Genomic DNA, 18,166 nt, shown 5'->3' with positions numbered 1-18,166 from the left:
TGACGATTCTCTCCGGCCAATCCGTGATCAGCAGAGTTTACACGTCACGTTTTGGTAACGGTACGGTTCACTTGGAACCCCAACCGAGGTGGTACTAAAATAAGTACCAGGTACCGGGTACTGTACCCAGTGGAAAACCCCCAAAAAGTGAACCGTACCGAGCCGTACCATGCAGTGGAAAAGCGCCAAAATATTCAGATGTGTCCAGCGCATTTTACGGAGGAATGTTTCCTGATCTTGGGAGAGTAGACTACAATGCCGGCTGTTCTGACTCACAGACTGTAAGTACGTTTTTATATTTAAAGAATTTAAAATAATTAAATTTCTACTCTCCCAAGATGATTCAAACGCGAGTTTTGAGCAGTGTAGAGTAGTGCTCGTTGTTTGCCATTTCTCCGATCACAAATGCAGACATGGTTTTATGTTTACGCGGCGCGATGCAACGCAATGCGTTAAAAGACAGTATAAGTCATTATAATTCGTAATTATGTCCCCACTGGATGCAACGAATGCCTCGTTTATAATGGGTTTTATTGGTTTTGTCTCGTCGTGCCGGGACACGGCATCACAGTATGGTAAGGGGCGTAACATTTCCGTCACATGCCTGAGGTATTCGGCCAATCACAACGCACTGGATAGCTGGCCAATCAGAGCACACCTCGCTTTTCAGACCGATGAACTTTGTAAAAATCGACGCGTTTCAGAAAGGCGGGGCATAGAGGAGAAACAATAATGTACAGTATCTGGAAAATAATGTTTTTTAACCTTAAACCACATAAACACATTTCATTACACCAAATACACAAAATAATGTTCTTTCTAGCAGCATCATATGACCCTTTTAAAATCTGAGAGACTCATCACTACTGACCTGCGCAGCATGAGTTTGGGGTTTTTAGTGGTGTACTGCTCCACCAGGTGACTAAGCAGAGTCTTTAGGATGTCGGTGAAATACTCCAGCTTGCCATGCAGCGCCACCGTGAGGAGGGAGGCCACATACGCCCTGTCCCGTGGAGAGAAGGTCCGCTGGGCTTCCAGAGTGTGGATGAACTGTAGAGAAGAAGTATATGACGTTTATGAAATGAAGACACAACCAACCTTAAAACCTTAATGGTCTATATAATCCAGTTTGGTTGTTTGAATAATTCTTTCTCAGAGGTTTAAGGAAAGCCCACCTTGGTGAGGAACAGTTTGCTGTTTAGCAGGTTAGAGAGCTGAACCAGGCCTTGTTCCACTGTGGCCCGGCGACAGGCGGGAATGTCAAGGTCCCGTCTCAGAGGAGAATCATTGTGACCAGGGAAGAAAATCCTCTCTGAGTATTTTCGATAATCCAGGACTGGAATCCCAGAGCCCATGAGATCACTGGACACATCCATCATCTCAGTCATCAGATCTGCGCATAGTACACACACAAAGTTTATTATAAGGCATTTCAAGCATGTCGGCAGAGTCTGGCTGATGTTCATGTGGGAGCTTCTGACCTGTGAACTCCTTTTTACAGCGGTCTCGGACACTCGTCTCCAAATTCTCCAGTTGGATCTGGACTTTCTTATAGTCTCTCAGTGCTTGCTTGCTTTTCCTCCTGTTAAACACACACACAAACACACAACACCAGTCGTAAGGGTCATGTTTTTGAAATTGGGATTTATACAACATCTGAAAGCTGAATAAATAAGCTTTCCATTGATGTATGGTTTGTTAGGATAGGACAATATCTGGCCGACATGCAACTATTTAAAAATCTGGGGTGCAACTGAGGGTGCAAAAAAAAAATCTAAATATTGAGAAAATCGCCTTTAAAGTTGTCCAAATGAAGTTCTTAGCAATGCATATTACTAATTAAAAATGTAGTTTTTATATATTTACAGTAGGAAATTTACAAAATATCTTCATGGAACATGATCTTTACTTAATGTCCTAATGATTTTTGGCATAAAATAAAAATCAATAATTTTGACCCATACAATGTATTTTTGCTATTGCTACAAATATACCCCAGCGACTTAAGACTGGTTTTGTGCTCCAGGGTCACAAATATAAAAAAAACGACACACTGCTGAGTCTGGTAATGTCTGTTTATTCTCAACTGCACATCCTAGTCATCTGATTTATTGTAAGTTTTGAGAAGAAAGCATGCCAAGCATAAACATATGTACTGTACAGTGGTGTCCAAATGTCTGAGAAAATACTTTAAATCTAACATATTTGTTAGATATATGCTTCAGAACTTGTGGAGGTTAATGAATTGTATTATTATTATTATTATTATATTAATCAACTATTAATTTAAATAATGTCTTAATTATAATTAATTATACAGTATATATCAAAACTTTATTGTAAAGAAAGAAATTGAGGTAGGTATTATAGGTAGGTTATAATATACTATAATATATATGTTTTAAGTTCTGAACACTGTTTTCATAACACATTGAAATAATCTTGATTGCAATAAATAATACATATATAAAAATAAAGATAATATAATTTTAAAAATGTGCTACTTTTACTAGCTTTCTCAGACTTTTTGATCCCAATGCATGTCTATAATCAGTGATAAACTGAATAATCTGTACGGGAATACCTGTATATGAGTACGATAACCAGCACAATAAGAGCCATGATGGAGGCTCCCACCCCGACTCCCACCTGGGCCTCCAGAGGGAACGCAGCCGGGCCCTGAGAATCATACTGCACCCGTCCCAGAGAAAAGTTCAGATTCCCCATCCTCACCTACACAAACATACACAAAAAACTGATTTCCATATCGTATCATGGGACACTCCACAAAATGAATAAAAGTTCAGATACAAGTTGGCATACAGTGAACTCTGGGAGCGTGTTGGCGGCCTCTCGTCTCTTTAGCGCTGCCACTGATGGCTGCTGTGTCGGCGGCTCACAGTACAGGTGGTTTCTGGTTAAAGTCTTCACAGCACACTCTCCATCACTAATCAGAGCAACCACCTCGTCCTTAGACATGGCCAAGTCCAGATTCTCCCCCTAGAATCCAAATTCAGACAAGTTCATGGGCCATTCAAGTGTGTAAATAACAAAAGAATCTATTGTGTATTAACACAGAGAGGAGAAGAGATCCCAAACTAGAGTTACAGTATGTTTTCATAGCACAATGCAATCTTTTTTTTTATTGCATAATTTATTTTTATTAAATTTAAAAAATATAATATAATATAATATAATAATGTTAATAATGAATTGTAATTGAATTTGTAATTTTATTAAATTGAACTTTAGCTTTAAACAACTACATTCTCACCTAAAAAAACTCTTAAAACTACAAATTACACACAACAACAGTAGTATTTGTAAAATTATAGTGGATTTGGGCGTCCACCATGACACTCGCTGTGAGAAATGCTGCAAGCGGAGTGAGACAAACTGTTCCCGTGGCGATATTGGGTGAATATGTCTTGGCTGGAAAGACCTCTCAGCCAATCAGATCTGAGGACCAGAACAAACGGTTATGATATGATATGATATGATATATGATATGATACTTGTGCTGGTAAGGATGTTTTGAGTTCTGAACATTTATAACTCAAAACTCAGTTTCATTTAGATACTATTATAGTTTTTATTATTTAGAATTAGTTTTATTTTGGGATTTTCTGTTTTCATTTTAATTTTAGTCAAAATTTTAGTAAATTTGTTGTTTTGTCATTTTTATTAGTAATTACATTTTTTTTACATGTTTATACATTTATGTTTTTTAATAAATAAATAAATATTTTTTTTTATTAATGCCAGTTTTAGTTGTAGTAATTTGATTCAAGTTAAACTTAAAAAAAAAATACTTTATTTAATTTCAGTTGAAGTTTATTTTATTTTTAGTAGGAAAAATCTTTTTCATGGTTTTAGTTAACTATAATAACCCTGGTTCTGTTTTCATGGTAATAACGGCAATAATTTTTAGTTTTATTAAATAAACTTTTATTGTAATTTTAAAATAATAAATCTAGGCTGGTATTATAATATAATATAATATAATATAATAATATACAGTTCAGTTATATTAACTATTATTAGTTTTAGGGATTTGAATTATAGAGTTACAATATGTTTTTTAAATAACAAAACAACAATCTTCTGTGCATTAATACATGGGTGAGAAGGGCCTGACCTCCACAGAGATGATGCTGCCGGGTTTGTGTCTGAAGGGTTTGCTGGGGTCGTGTTGATTGAGGCTATGAAGAACAGGATTGGGCTCATAACTGAAGGGGCTGCCGCTGACCGCCTCAAACTCAAAGTGCAGGTTATCCAGGAGGAAATGCACACTGACAGCAGCACGCAGGGCCTCGGGTCCCACCTCCGGAGTGGGACACAGGATCAGAGTTGAGCTGTTCACTGTGCACCGCTCCTCCACCTGATCAGGAACAGGACATGAGGAAACCAGGTGAAAAACTGTGTTATAATAACTGACATGTGAATATTGGACAGTTTGTTTGTGAGAAGGCACAAGCACAGACTCACTTGTGTGAACTCTTACCTGTTTGACGACACAGAGACTATCTTCAGGACAGTTGGGCTCTGGGACGATCCGCCGAGCTCTTCTGAGGAGACTGTAATCCACACTGCTCCTCCTCCTCCTCCTCCTCTTCCTCTTCTGTGAGTGCGGCTCCAGAGGGGTCAGGGTCACGTGGATACGAGGCTCCTGTACCACGTCCAGATGCTGGCCAGACACTCGAATGATACGGCCCCCGCTTAGACAAACACATATGATTCATGAGATGGTTATTACATATGCTGGACTAATAACTCATTTTTTATTTCCAAATCACAGATCATGGAAACAAATATTGCAAAGCATTAATTTGCTAATTGGTGCAACTGTGCATGTGTCAAATATATAACATAAATTATATTACCAATCTACAACCCTTCTGTAAATCACAATAAAGAGTTTTTAATATAAGAAATCATATTCATATTTTTTCTTGAACTTTTGAAATAAAAAAGATTGCATAAAGCATACTATGTTAACATACTCATACAAAAAGACAATTTATAGACAAATTTCTGAAATCAGACAGATAAATACACTGACACATACATGACTGCTCACATTTGCGGCAAATATTCTACATAAATTAGTCCCAAGTCTTAATTTCTTATTCTTACTTAGTTTTTAAAAATAAAATAAAATAATTAAAACAAGATTAATTTACTTAATTTAATTGAATAAGACTTGTTAAAAAAAAATAAGAAAACAATACATTGGCAAAATGTTTTTTATTATTTGAAGCAAACTATACTTAAATTCTTTAGAATACATGTCACGTTTCTCACCTGATGAAACTTTTGGAGGGAGCAGCATGGGTTACATTGGGGTCTGGGGTGTATTGATAGAGGACTTCCTGTAGGTAGCGCTCAGCTCTACCAAAGCGCACTGTAACGCCGCTCTCTCCGGTTCGGTTACTCCCTCCAGTCACACACTCTACATGTTCGTTGTTGTACTGCTTGGGAGAACTGTTAAGACACAGACTACTAAAACTCTGAACTCAGTGTTGCCAAATGTGAATAGTCATGAATGACAATAAATCCTGAGTAATGTATGGAGTATATTAGATTTATGAATTGATGTATTTAGAACACAGCTCATTGTTTTAGATCTATAAAGACTTGCAACATTAACAGACGGATGATTAATTATGTATCACATAATCAGCTGACATGATATAATAATAATAATAATAATTTACTGATGACTTCTGTCTGACTGGACGGCCGTAGAGGACGCTGCTCTACACAGTCACTTACATGTAACATGGGACTCCACCAATCAGGATGCTGATCTCGCTGGAACGGCCTGTCAGAAGGTTCTGTCCCGTGATGGTGAGTGATGTGCCGCCCGACATTGGGCCTTTCAGTGGAGACACTCCCAATAACACTGGGTCCTTGAGTTTAGAAAACAGAACACGCACACACACATATTAGAAAACACTGCTTTATACATGTGTGCTGTTACACAAAGACCTCATCCTGTTAAAGCCCTGAATAATACATTTTTGTTTTCCAGGAAAACTATCTAAAAATCCTTAAAATAAGATAGATTTACGTAACTGAATTGTATAAGATTTTTACATTTAAGAAATATATTTTTAATACTTTTTTTTTATCTTGTTTTAACCATAAAAGCTCACCATATTTCCTTTTGTTATTTCCTTTTTTCCCCCTTTACATACAAATCTGACCCTATTAAAGCCCCTGAATAATGCATATTTTGGTCTTTTTCCAGTACATTTATCTAAAAACCCTTCAAATAAGATGCATTTACTATATTTAATTGAGTAAGACTTACACATTTTTAAAATATTTTAATAACATTTTCTTTAAATAACTTCATTAGCAAATTGTTTTTAAATCTCACTAGATTTCATTTTTCAATTCCATATTTTTTCTTTAATTTGTGCGTTGTTATAACAATAATCTCATCCTATTAAAGCCCCTGAAAAATACATAACATTTAGGTCGTTTTCCAGTAAAAATATCTATAAATCTTTAAAATAAGACACACCTACTTTATTGAATTGTATAAGACTTACACATTAAAAAATTGAAAAAAATTAAATGTCTTATTTTCCAGTAAATATATCTAAAAATCATTTTTAAAGCAAAATAAATAAATAAATAAAAAATATATATTTATATATCTATTCATAACTTTTTACGCTTTTTTCACCATATTTGAACGTTTTTTCTTGTTTGAAGCATTAATCCCACTATATTTATTTTTTCAAAAATGCCTTTTAAAATTTAAATAAACATTAAACAAAACTTAATACATTTCACAATTTTTTAAAATAATAATAATAAAGTTTTAAGTAAAAGTAAGTAAAAGTTGTTTTAAAATGGCCAAAAACCTCCCTGCCTTTAATAAATACAGGATGAATTCCTTGCATGTTATTCATTCTCGCTGAACAATTTTTATCCCTGTTGTGGCCTGTTGGATTAATGGTTACCTGGTAACGGAAGCGCTGGGCAGATTGCCCGATTCCTCCGCCTTTAACCTGAACCGAGACGTGGCTGCTCTGTTCCCCTGCGCTCGCTGTGGTCTCACAAACAATACTAACAGGCACACAAAGAGACCTCCCATTAATCAGTGCACTGGGTCAATACTCTTCATCACACTGTGGAAGCCATTTATACAATGTCATTAATGAGTGCCAGTAATATACAGCATGCCCTCACTCATACTCGTATCATATTACCTGGAGGACACCTCGTATCTGTCGGGGATGACCGTGCAGGGGACTCCGGCTACAGTCACAGAGTGCTGGATGTCTTCAGCTCTCTGACCTAGATTAGAGCCAGACACGGTGAGCACTGTGCCACCCTCCACTGGACCAGAAAGAGGCTCAATCTGCAATAAACCAGAAAATGTGTAATGAAGTTACTCAGTGATGACAAAGCCATGGATGTGCATTGAATTAGAGACCCGAAACACTACACTACTGTTCAAAAGTTTGGGGTTGGTAAGATTTTGTAAAATATTTTTAAAATAAGTCTCTTATGCTCACCAAGGCTTCATTTATTTGATTAAAAATGCAGGAAAACTGGAATATTGTGAATTATTATTACAATTTAAAACTGCTGTTTTCTATGTTAATAATATATTATAAAATGTAATTTATTCCTGTGATCAAAGCTGAATTTTCAGCATCATTACTCCAGTCTTCAGTGTCACATAATCCTTCAGAAATCATTTTAATATGCTGATTTGCTGCTCAAGATTAATTTCAGATTATTATCAATGTTAAAAAGAGTTGTGCTGGTTAATATTTTGTGGAAACCGTGATAATTTTTTTAAAATAGAAATCTCTACCGAAAAATGTAACAAATCTCACTATATTTACTTTATTTCCTTTTTCTTCCTTTAATTTGTGTGGTGTGACACCATTGATCTCATCATATTAAAACCCCTGAAAATACATAATATTTTGTCTTGTTTTCCAGTGTAACACATGACAGTCTTACACATGATTATTATTATTTAAAAAAGTTTTTTTTCTCATTTGAAGCATTAATCCCACTATATAAAATGTTTTAATATTTTAAAATTAAAAATAAACATTAAAATCTATACTCTTAAAAAAACTTTTTTTTTGTTTTAAGGATGACAAGACAAAACACTAAGAAAATAAATTTTTGCAATGTAAAAAGTTGCTTTTTTCAATGTAAAATTCCTTGCATTTCATTCATTCTTGCTAAACCATTTTTATCCTTTTTTCCATTTTTTATCGCTTTGACAAACAAAGTTTCAAAGAACAGCATTCATTTGAAATAGAAATCTTTTGTAAAATTATACATGTCTTTACTGTTACCTTTGATCAATTTAATGCCTCCTTGCTAAATAAAAGTATTAATTACTTTCATTAAAAGTATTTAATTTCATTTAATTTTCCACCTAGCAACCAGCTAGAGAAACCTAGCAACCGAACTGAACACCTTAGCAACCTTATAACGATAGCATGCCAACCAACCACAACACCCTAACAATATTACTCACATTTTCTTAAGTAAAAAGCTTGAGTCCCTGCACGCAAACATCTATGAGGTCATTTCGCTAATCATGTCAGTTGAAATATTGTGATCTGTTATGCTCTGATTTATACATCTAATGGACAAAACAATTATTGTACAAACACAAGGGTCAGCAAGGAAAAGCACAAGGACTAGGGTCAGTCCTTAAAGGACCACAATGTATATTTCAGATAGTGAAGAAAAATCCTTTTACAATGCAGTTTAGCCTAGCAGGTTTATTCCAAGTTCTTAAAGGGACAGTTCACATGAAAATAAACAGCTGAAGATCTTCTAGTGAATTAAATGGAGGGAAAAATATCTATCACAATACTGAGTATAGTGTTAACGGCTCACAAAAAGCAAAAGTAAACATGCGTGTCCCTCACCGTGTGTATGTGAGGAGCAGGACAGGTCTGCTGGACGTGCTCGGTGCAGGAGCTCCTGTAGACGCAGCTGGAGCGAGACCCTTCACACCACACACATCTGTACTGCTGATCGGCCGTGTGACAGCGACTGCAGTCGGACCGGTCCACGGAGCAGTTATACAGCCGTACTGCAAAGACAAAACACACGTGACACAAACAGAGTACAGCACATTCATAAACTCAGCAAACAATGGGTGACGTACCATGCAGGTCCTCTGGGTAATCCATCTGGAAAGAGTCCCTCCTCCTGACTGAGATCATGCTCCTGTATTCCTCCACGGCAGCCGAGTAAGAGTACTTTGAAACCGAAATGCAATCACAATCATTTTAAACACCATAACAAAGCTTCACAGGCACATTCTGTGTGTAACAGTTATTTAATGTACTGAAATAAATTAACTTTTCCACGACATTCTAATTTATTGAGATGCACCTGTAATACTGCCACATATGGGTTGTGCTAGCAACACAATTACTGTTAAATTATATTATAGTTATATATATATATAGTTATTATATAATGGGAAAAAAAGAAAAAGTAAACATTTTATTTCAGCTAGTTGCCAAGGCAACATTTCACATTTTCTTTTAATATAACTTGATGTGCTAAAATAAATAAAATGAAAATTAATAAAAAGGATATAAGCATAAAAAATGAACAACACAATTACTAAAACTTCAAATAAAAAAAAATAAATAAATTAATAAAAAAAAATATATATATATAAAAAAAGTAATTCAAAACATAAAAACTATAACAGGACGTCAAAGATGCTAATGTACATTGTTAAAAAAAAAGAAGAAAATATACAGGTAATTTTCTGCCAGGACCTTGCCCAGTAATTTTTACAGACATTTCCATTAATTCTAAATACTTCCATTAAATCTAACTCTAAAACACAACGCAATGAAGTGCTAAAATTCAAAATGCAGGTAAAACACGTATAAAAAAATCAATATGGAAAATGTCTTCAAATGAATGCATTAACCATATTTTTACAGATTTTTTTTTTTTTTTTATCAGACCTGGTGTAGCTGGCAGGTAATGAAGAACAAAGATGGCTGAGTGTCGTCCACTTCCACAAAAGCATCCACCACCACCAATCGGCCCTCAATCACCAACACACACTGATAATCAAGATCTTTGTCCTTAAAAACACACACAGATATATTCTTTTTATGGTCTACATATTTTGAACATTTCATCAATAAATCAGATAACATAATACACCCAATAATCACAAATCTTTTGAACTTTCAATTAATCAAAGATTCATGAAAAAAAAATGCATCATGGTTTCCACAAAAATATTAAGCAGCTAAACTGTTTTCAACATTGATGATAATAAAAATGTTTCTTGAGCATCAAATCAGTATATTAGAATGATTTATGAAGGATCATGTGACACTGAAGACTGGAGTAAAGATGCTGAAAATCCAGCTTTGACATTAGAGAAATAAAATACATTTTTAAAATAGAAAACAGTAATTTCATAAAAATGTTTATATTTCACAGTATTACTGTTTTACTGTATTTTTCAATCAAATAAATGCAGCCTTAGTGAGCAGAAGAGACTTATTTGAAAAATTCCATTGAAAAATCTTACTGACCCCAAACTTTAATGCAGGTTTATGTTAGTGTGGGGCCAGAGGTTACCAGACTTCTAAGAACAACTATTCACATAAACATTCAAACCTATTCAGTTTATAATTTTTATAACCCTCAAGCACAACTGACAACTTTGTTCTACTAATTTATAGTCTTGCCTTCACTGAGACTGCTGTGCAGTCTCCACAATGTTGCACATCAGTCAATTAATGTGGGATGATTGGTTTCAGATGTACTCTCCCCTAAATGTCCCGTAAAAAAACACCGTTGGTTGCTGTGCATGTCAGTCAGACAGCCCCTTGCTGTCTATGTGAGCATTACCAGTCATTATTCTCATAGTCAAGCCCCAACAAGCCTCAAGACGTTGCATTACCTGATAGAAGTGTAAGTTGCGTCCCAGCAGTGTGATCTTCCTCTCGACATTGACAGGTAGGAGCAAGCTGCCCTGGATGCCCTCCACACACGGACAGGCGTGAGGACCTCTGCTCACGAGTAAACTCTCCTCTTCCTGATCACACACAGATGGACAACACACTAAATTACACACACCACGGCTTCGAAAAGAGCAGATGTGGAATATCTTTCAGCTTCTGCTATATTACAGCAACATGTATAACAAGCAGAATGGCAGCACAACAAAAGTGAGTGTGTTAAACTAAGATTTAATGAAAAACAAAATGGACAAAAAAAAAGCACATGGGGAACAGCCACCAGAAGCTAATTAAATGATTAAAGAAATGTTCTGGGTTCAATACAGGGCAACAGTATCCCTCCCAACTTTTCAGCGGCACTGGTTCTGGAAGTATTTTTTTTCTGTTAATTTTTCCCATAGGGGTTTAAAAAAGTCTTTGTTAAAGAGTTATAATCCATGAACCATATCAACCAGTTACGAGGTGAGTAACAACATTAAAAACGTTGATTTGAAGCAAAAAAAAAAAAAAGACAAAAGTACATTACTGTGTACTTATCAGCTTTAATGAGGGAAAGAACTACAATCCCATTAAGCATTGTGAATGACATGGTGAAAAATGATGGATGCTTGGATACATTTATGGGCCTGTAAATTCATACATACACACAGAAATAGTATATTTTACAATTACTACAATATTTACCAGTTTGAGAGCATAGGGAGACTGACTATTGTGTGATTTGTGGTGCTTCATTGGAGTGGGCGGGCACTAAAGAGCTCTTTTGGTGCTCTTTGCTTGCTTTAATTCCCTGATAGGTGGAGATTTTTTTTTTTTTTGAAGAATCATGGGTAATGTATTTCCTTTTTTTAAACCAGGTATTCTGCTGCTAAACATGATTAAAGAAATAGGCTGAAATAATGATGGCTGATGGCTTCAACAAAAGCATATACCATATGTAGCTCACAGTAGGTCTGTCTTCAAAGTTTTTTGTTGATAAGTTTATGTTAAAAATTACCCTATAGAAAAAAATGGGATTTTTACTACCGGAACCTGTGTTACACTCTATACTTAGTTAAATGGACAGTTCAGAAAAAGTAAAAAATTTGAAAAGTGTTTCTTTTACAAGGTGTTTTTGTATTTAAAATGTAAGTCAATGGGGTCCAAAACAACATGTTTGGACCCCATTAACTTTCATTGTATGAACAAAAACAGAAGAAACATTTTTCAAAATCATTTTTCCACAGTAAGTCATACAGGTTTGCAACGACATGAGAGTGAGTAAATGACGACAGAATTTTCTTTTTTTTATGGTGAACTATCCATTTAAACTGCAAGAGCATTACTGTAACCCAGATTTTTGCTTGTTTTTTACAAACTGATGAACGAGTCAAAATTAATTTCTGTGCATCATCATGAACCCAGAACATTGCTTTAATGTTGTGACATTAAATGACTTTAATATATAATTATGGTCGAATTAGTAATAGAGCAGAACTGCTTTCATCTATTTAATTATATATCCCATCATTCACGCATGTAATTTACGCTTTAGGTACGTTCAACCTCCAGGATCTACAGCGCTACATGCGAGCAGAGTTGGCCCGAGGAACCACACTCACCAGGAGGAAAAGGTCAGCTGAGTCGGACTGGTAGTCTGTGTCTGGAGCGAGGGGGAAATCGGATGAATCAGGCCCTGCCTCGCCGTCGCCAGAGGGGGCGCTGGCTGACAACACAGGGACGCCCGTGTCTATAAGTGCATCTACATCCATCTCCGCCTGCGAGAGGGTAACCACTTCAGAGGAGGATGAGGGCAGCGCTTCAATCAACGGCCCCATCGTCACCACTTCCCCAGCTCTCAACGTGGGCAGCGTCACTTCAGCGGCCTCTTCATGCGACGAAACTCCGACAAGTTCTTCATATGATTGCGGAGTCGGTGTTGACAGCAAACCTACCTGGATGCTCTCCTCCATCCAAGAGGCATTTTTCGATAGGGTCGTGGCCTCTGTGATGGTATCGGTTGACTCTGTAGTGGCACTGGATGGGTGCGTAGAGGAGGTTGTAGCGTGGTTGGGGGTGGTGGGTGGTTGGTTGAGTGGGGTTGTGGTTTCCAGAGTTGTTGTGGGGGCGGCGGTGGGCTCTGGAGTAGTGGGAGGGGTCACTGGAGGGGTAGTCATGACAATGGCTTCGGTCGTTATGGCAACCTCAGTGGTCGAGAGGGTTGTTGTCGTGGGTGTGGAGGTGGTGTATGTGTACGCGTCAAAGTCTTTTATTGTTTGAGGAGCAGACGTGGTGAGCGAAAACTTTAGACGAACACAGAACAGAGAGAATGAGGGGAAAAATGAAATAAATGGCAACTGAAATAAATTAATATCAACTCAAATCAATAAACAATGGTGCTGAATTAAACATTAAAAATCATAAAACACATATGCAAGCGTTATGTGTACTACCATTTAAAAGTCTGGGGTTGGTAAGATTTTTGAAGGCTGCATTTATTAAATTTTTTTTATTTGAACATATTTTATATTTATATTTCTGTGAATTTCACCATTTCACCATCAGCACCATTACGCCAGTCTTCAGTGTCACACGATCCTTCAGAATCATATAATATGCTGATTTGGAAACATTTCTTATAATGATAATGTTGTAAACAATTGTTTTGCTTAATATTTTTGCGGAAACTGTGATACTTTTTTCCAAGATTCTTTGATGAATAAAAAGTTCAAAAGAATAGCATTTATTTAATAGAAATCTTTTGTAACATAAATGTCTTTAATGTTCTGTTGTCATCAATTTAATGCATTCTTGCTGAAAAAAAAGTATTAAATTATTATTTTTTTAAACCTTACTGTCTCCAAATTTTCAAATGGTAGTTAATATGAACCAAAAACGGTTAAGCAAAAGGAGCCAAAAACACATACAGTGGGGTTTAAAAGTCTGATACCACACTGAAAACCTTTGATTTAAAACTTGAATTAATAAACATTTTGAAAAAAAAAAAAAAAAGAATGACAAATTGAATAAGAAATTTCACATTTTCATATTCTACTATTTCTAGTTCACTAATCAAATAAGTACATTTGTAACAAAATCGGGACAAAATCGAATACTTTTTTCCACTTAAACATTCCACATGCTCATAAAACAATTTGTATTTTTGTAAAATATACATTAGCTAAAAAACTAATTTGTCAAAAAAAACGTTTTAAAATATAAACATGCACTTTCACTGTTGGTCTCAGACTTTTTGGCTCCACTATAATTGCACAGCATATCAAACTCACAGATATGACCTCACATATTAACAAAAACTTACATGCTGGTTGTAGATGATCGCACCACGGTCACATGTGGACCGGTGAGTGCACACATGCTGGTGGACGCACCAGTTACATTTCCAGCGGCTGTTCACACAGCCCCTACACCTAAAAACAGCGAGACAGAACACAATGGGCCAAAAGTTTAAAAGTGACTGCATAAATTAAACCCATCTACACCCCTCTGAGCATTCAGATGAAGACAGCAAAGCAGCCCAGCATCCAAAATAGCTGAGCTCTAGAATTACACACGACTCCCCTAAACTCATCAAACATCACAGAGCTGAGTTCACAGCTTTCCCACATCGCAAATCAAAACAGCATCAGGGAGAGCCGCGCCATCAGCGGCTGTCTGCAGGGGTGTATGGGTAAGGGAGGATGGTCAGGGCGGAGGAATGGTGGAATGTGGGAAACAGCTGTTAAATCATCAGGGATGTGTTAGTGAGGTCCGGAGAGACAGACAGCTGCCCTGCCCATCGCACACCTCTGGGACATTCTTCAACGCATGACAGCCGCTCACCAATGGATGTTTTAATATTGCTTTTGGATGATGATGGCATGACACTAAATGGCTAAAACTTTTCACTACCACTTTACAATAAGGTTTTATTTGTTAACATTAGTTAACTACATTAGTTAACATGAATTAACATGAATTAGCATTTATTAATATTAGTCATTTTTCAATTATTACAGATTTGAAACAACATGATGGGGAGTAAATGATGACCGAATTTTCATTTTTTGTGTGAACTATCTCTTTAAGAATGAAAAAACATTGTACTGTATTTTTGTGATTGCTTTATTGGCATAATGTGGCATTAAAACGCAGGAGAGTCCATGTGACTTACGGCCTGGTGCCAGAGAGCTGCTGCGCCACAGAGCAGTCGTAGAAGGTGAAGTCTGCGAGTGCTACGATGACCGGCCGAAAGCGCAGGGACAGCGTGATGGACACAGAATCTGTTATAGAGGACAAACATGAGAGGACTCTGGGTCAAAATGTTAAACGGATATTATGGCGCTGGAACATCATGTCACATAATACCTTAAAAAATAATGAGATGAAGTTAAATGCACCATCCACAGCTTATGTCACCATTCATGTAGCGTCATTAACTTTTCAGTGGAATGCTTCAATGGAAGAGTAAGAGTAATGGTGCGGAAAACCATCAGTGGAAGTGAAACTGGAACATGACTATTCTAAAATTCCAGAATGATCCCAGGCTGATGTACTACTGTTCAAATGATTTGTCTGATGTTTTTGAAATAAGTCTCTCAAGGCTGCATTTATTTGATCAAAAATACAGTAAAAATTGTAATATTGTGAAATATTATTAAAATTTTCTATTTGAATATATTGTAATTTACTCCCGTGATGCAAAGCTGAATTTTCAGCATCATTACTCCAGCCTTCAGTGTCACATGATCCTTCAGAAATCATTTTAATATGCCGATTTGCAGCTCAAGAAACATTTCTTCTTATTATCAATGTTTAAAACAGTTGTGCTGCTTCATATTTCTGTGGAAACTGTGATATATTTTTTTCAGGATTATTTTATGAATAGAAAGTTCCAAATTACAGCATTTAGTTGTAACAGACATTTTTTGTAAAATTATAAATGCCTTTACAGTCACTTTGGATCAACTGAATGCATCCTTGCTGAATTAAAGCATTATTAGTATTTTTAAATATTACTGACCCCAAAAGTTTGAGCGGTAGAGGAAGTCGCTCTTAACTGTGAGAAAAAGTCACACTGACAATCTGGATTGTAATTATATTAAGTTGATTGGTGCTTGAAAGTCAATCATGACACTCCCACTCATAAATGGTTCCACACACAGTAAACCAGTTCCTTGAGGCCAGTTTGTCAAGTTGTTGAAAACTTGAAAATGATTCAAACAAGTCAAACATCATTAGTGTGTGGGTTTTCTCACCCTCTCCCTGTGGTACTGGAGGAAGTCTGTGGGCCTCAGGAGTGGCACAGGTGACTGTGGTGCCCTGGACCGAAGCAGCTGTTTCAGTGTCTTCAAAGAAACACGAGTACATGTCACCCTCTGACAGACTGGGCAAACCCGGGACACCCACAGCAATAAACACACACACACACACACACACACACACACACACACACACACACACACAAAAGACACATATTAGCCATGGTTATAATCAAGCAATCATTGACCGGTAACACAAAACATATTTTTTTGTGTCATTAAGCTTTATAGCTTTGATAATTCATTAGAAAAGAATCCCTTAAGGAATAATTAAATAAATATGACAATGATTGGGGAAAAAGCTTTAAGCATAAAAAATGAGGCAAGATAATGTGTGAATTATCCCATTAGGGAGTACACTGGCAGAGTCTGCTAGCTTAGAGACTAATTACTGTAGCTCGCTAACCATATGCTAACTGAAACACAAAGAAACAATTATTTAATTTGACCATTTACAGCTCTGGATATATTATATGTCATATATATTATTGTTCAAGAGTTTTAATTAAAGGGATAGTTCATCCAAAAATGAAAATTCTGCCATCATTTACTCGCTTCTGGCAGCATTTCTAACTTCTTCTGAACAAAAAAAAATAGATATTGTGAAGAATGTTGATAATTAAACATTTTCGGTTCCCAGTGAATTACATTTGTATGGAAAAAAAATACAATGGAAGTCAATGGGAACCAAAACTGTTTAATTACCAACAATCGTCAAAATAACTTATTTTGTGTTCAGAAGAAGAAAAAAATGCATACAGGTTTGGAACAACACGAGGGTCAGTTATTTCACAACGATGCAGTAATTTGATTAGAAGTGAAAGTACAGACATTTATAATTTTACAAAAAATAAATAAATACTGTTCTTTTGAACTTTCTATTCATTAAAGAATCCTGAAGAAATGTATCAGTTTCCAACAAAAATATGAAGCAACACAGCTGTTTTTAACATTAATAACAATAAGAAATGTTTCTTGAGCAGCAAATCAGCATATTACAATTATTATTACACAATTAATGTGACACTGAAGACACTGAAGACTCAGTTATGATGCTGAAAATTCAGTTTTGCATCACAGAAATAAATGACATTTTAACATACATTACAATAGAAAGCAGTTACTTTAAATTCCGATATCATTACACAATATTACTGTTTTGAACCTTGTAGTGAATGAAAGATATTAAATGAAATATTACAGGATTTACTTTTAGGCTTTATGGCTGAAGGAGGACTGAATTTTGATGGTGTTTCTGACAGGATGATTTTATACCTGTTTCTGTTCTCCAAGGCTGGCGTTATATTGGCTCAGTGACTCCACTCTCAAGCACTGCTGCTGCTCATCAAAGCTCCACAGCCAATGACCTTCAACAGAGCCCAGCCTACAGTCTGAACGCATCCCACACCTGGAGGAGAGAGGAAAAAAATGACCAAACAGGATGATGAGTAAGATAACTGACAGACAGAGAAATACTTCTTAAATAAACTGAAAACTGCAGTCCAATGCAGGAAACTCACCGGCCATCAAGAACACACCACCCGCAGTATGGGTCCTTCACTGCCAGACAGGAAGTGCAATCAGTGTGCTTGTCACACTCTGCCACAGGCCTCTTCTCCACCTGACCACACAGCACAGCAGGAGAAATCACACACAACACACAGCTATGACCCAGAGTTTCCACTCCAGGCATATGGGGGAATGTGATCGTGAACTACATCAAATATGCACTTTTAAACTTTTTTTATGCTGATTAGGAGTGGAAATTTTGCAGCATGTATTTGAATATCATAAAAATCATTAAACTAGAGTGACCATACGTCCTCTTATTCCAAATTGGCTAAAATGTCCAGGTTTTGGCTT

General features: G+C 36.2%; 1 protein-coding gene across 1 annotated transcript in view; it reads right to left on the bottom strand.

The window, feature by feature from the left end:
• plxnb1a (plexin b1a) overlaps positions 1–18,166 on the bottom strand; it is an 84,547-nt gene that overhangs the window by 11,325 nt on the left and 55,056 nt on the right. Inside the window, exons 6-26 of the mRNA XM_016457652.1 lie at positions 17,824–17,924; positions 17,579–17,711; positions 16,241–16,397; positions 15,157–15,265; positions 14,305–14,413; positions 12,605–13,285; positions 10,946–11,080; positions 9,990–10,112; positions 9,167–9,260; positions 8,925–9,091; positions 7,227–7,378; positions 6,978–7,083; positions 5,776–5,912; positions 5,305–5,484; positions 4,505–4,718; positions 4,139–4,381; positions 2,824–3,000; positions 2,585–2,733; positions 1,482–1,582; positions 1,176–1,393; positions 872–1,050 (exon numbers count right to left, since the gene is read on the bottom strand). Coding sequence (XP_016313138.1) covers positions 872–1,050; positions 1,176–1,393; positions 1,482–1,582; positions 2,585–2,733; positions 2,824–3,000; positions 4,139–4,381; positions 4,505–4,718; positions 5,305–5,484; positions 5,776–5,912; positions 6,978–7,083; positions 7,227–7,378; positions 8,925–9,091; positions 9,167–9,260; positions 9,990–10,112; positions 10,946–11,080; positions 12,605–13,285; positions 14,305–14,413; positions 15,157–15,265; positions 16,241–16,397; positions 17,579–17,711; positions 17,824–17,924 — 3,665 coding nt within the window. The remainder of the gene's footprint in view (positions 1–871; positions 1,051–1,175; positions 1,394–1,481; positions 1,583–2,584; positions 2,734–2,823; positions 3,001–4,138; positions 4,382–4,504; positions 4,719–5,304; positions 5,485–5,775; positions 5,913–6,977; positions 7,084–7,226; positions 7,379–8,924; positions 9,092–9,166; positions 9,261–9,989; positions 10,113–10,945; positions 11,081–12,604; positions 13,286–14,304; positions 14,414–15,156; positions 15,266–16,240; positions 16,398–17,578; positions 17,712–17,823; positions 17,925–18,166) is intronic.

The sequence above is a fragment of the Sinocyclocheilus anshuiensis genome, unplaced genomic scaffold, assembly GCF_001515605.1.
Source record: "Sinocyclocheilus anshuiensis isolate Anshui unplaced genomic scaffold, SAMN03320099.WGS_v1.1 scaffold201, whole genome shotgun sequence".
NCBI classification, from domain to species: domain Eukaryota; kingdom Metazoa; phylum Chordata; class Actinopteri; order Cypriniformes; family Cyprinidae; genus Sinocyclocheilus; species Sinocyclocheilus anshuiensis.
The sequence above is the reverse complement of the archived record's forward strand: the minus strand, read 5'-3'. Positions and strand labels throughout refer to the sequence as shown.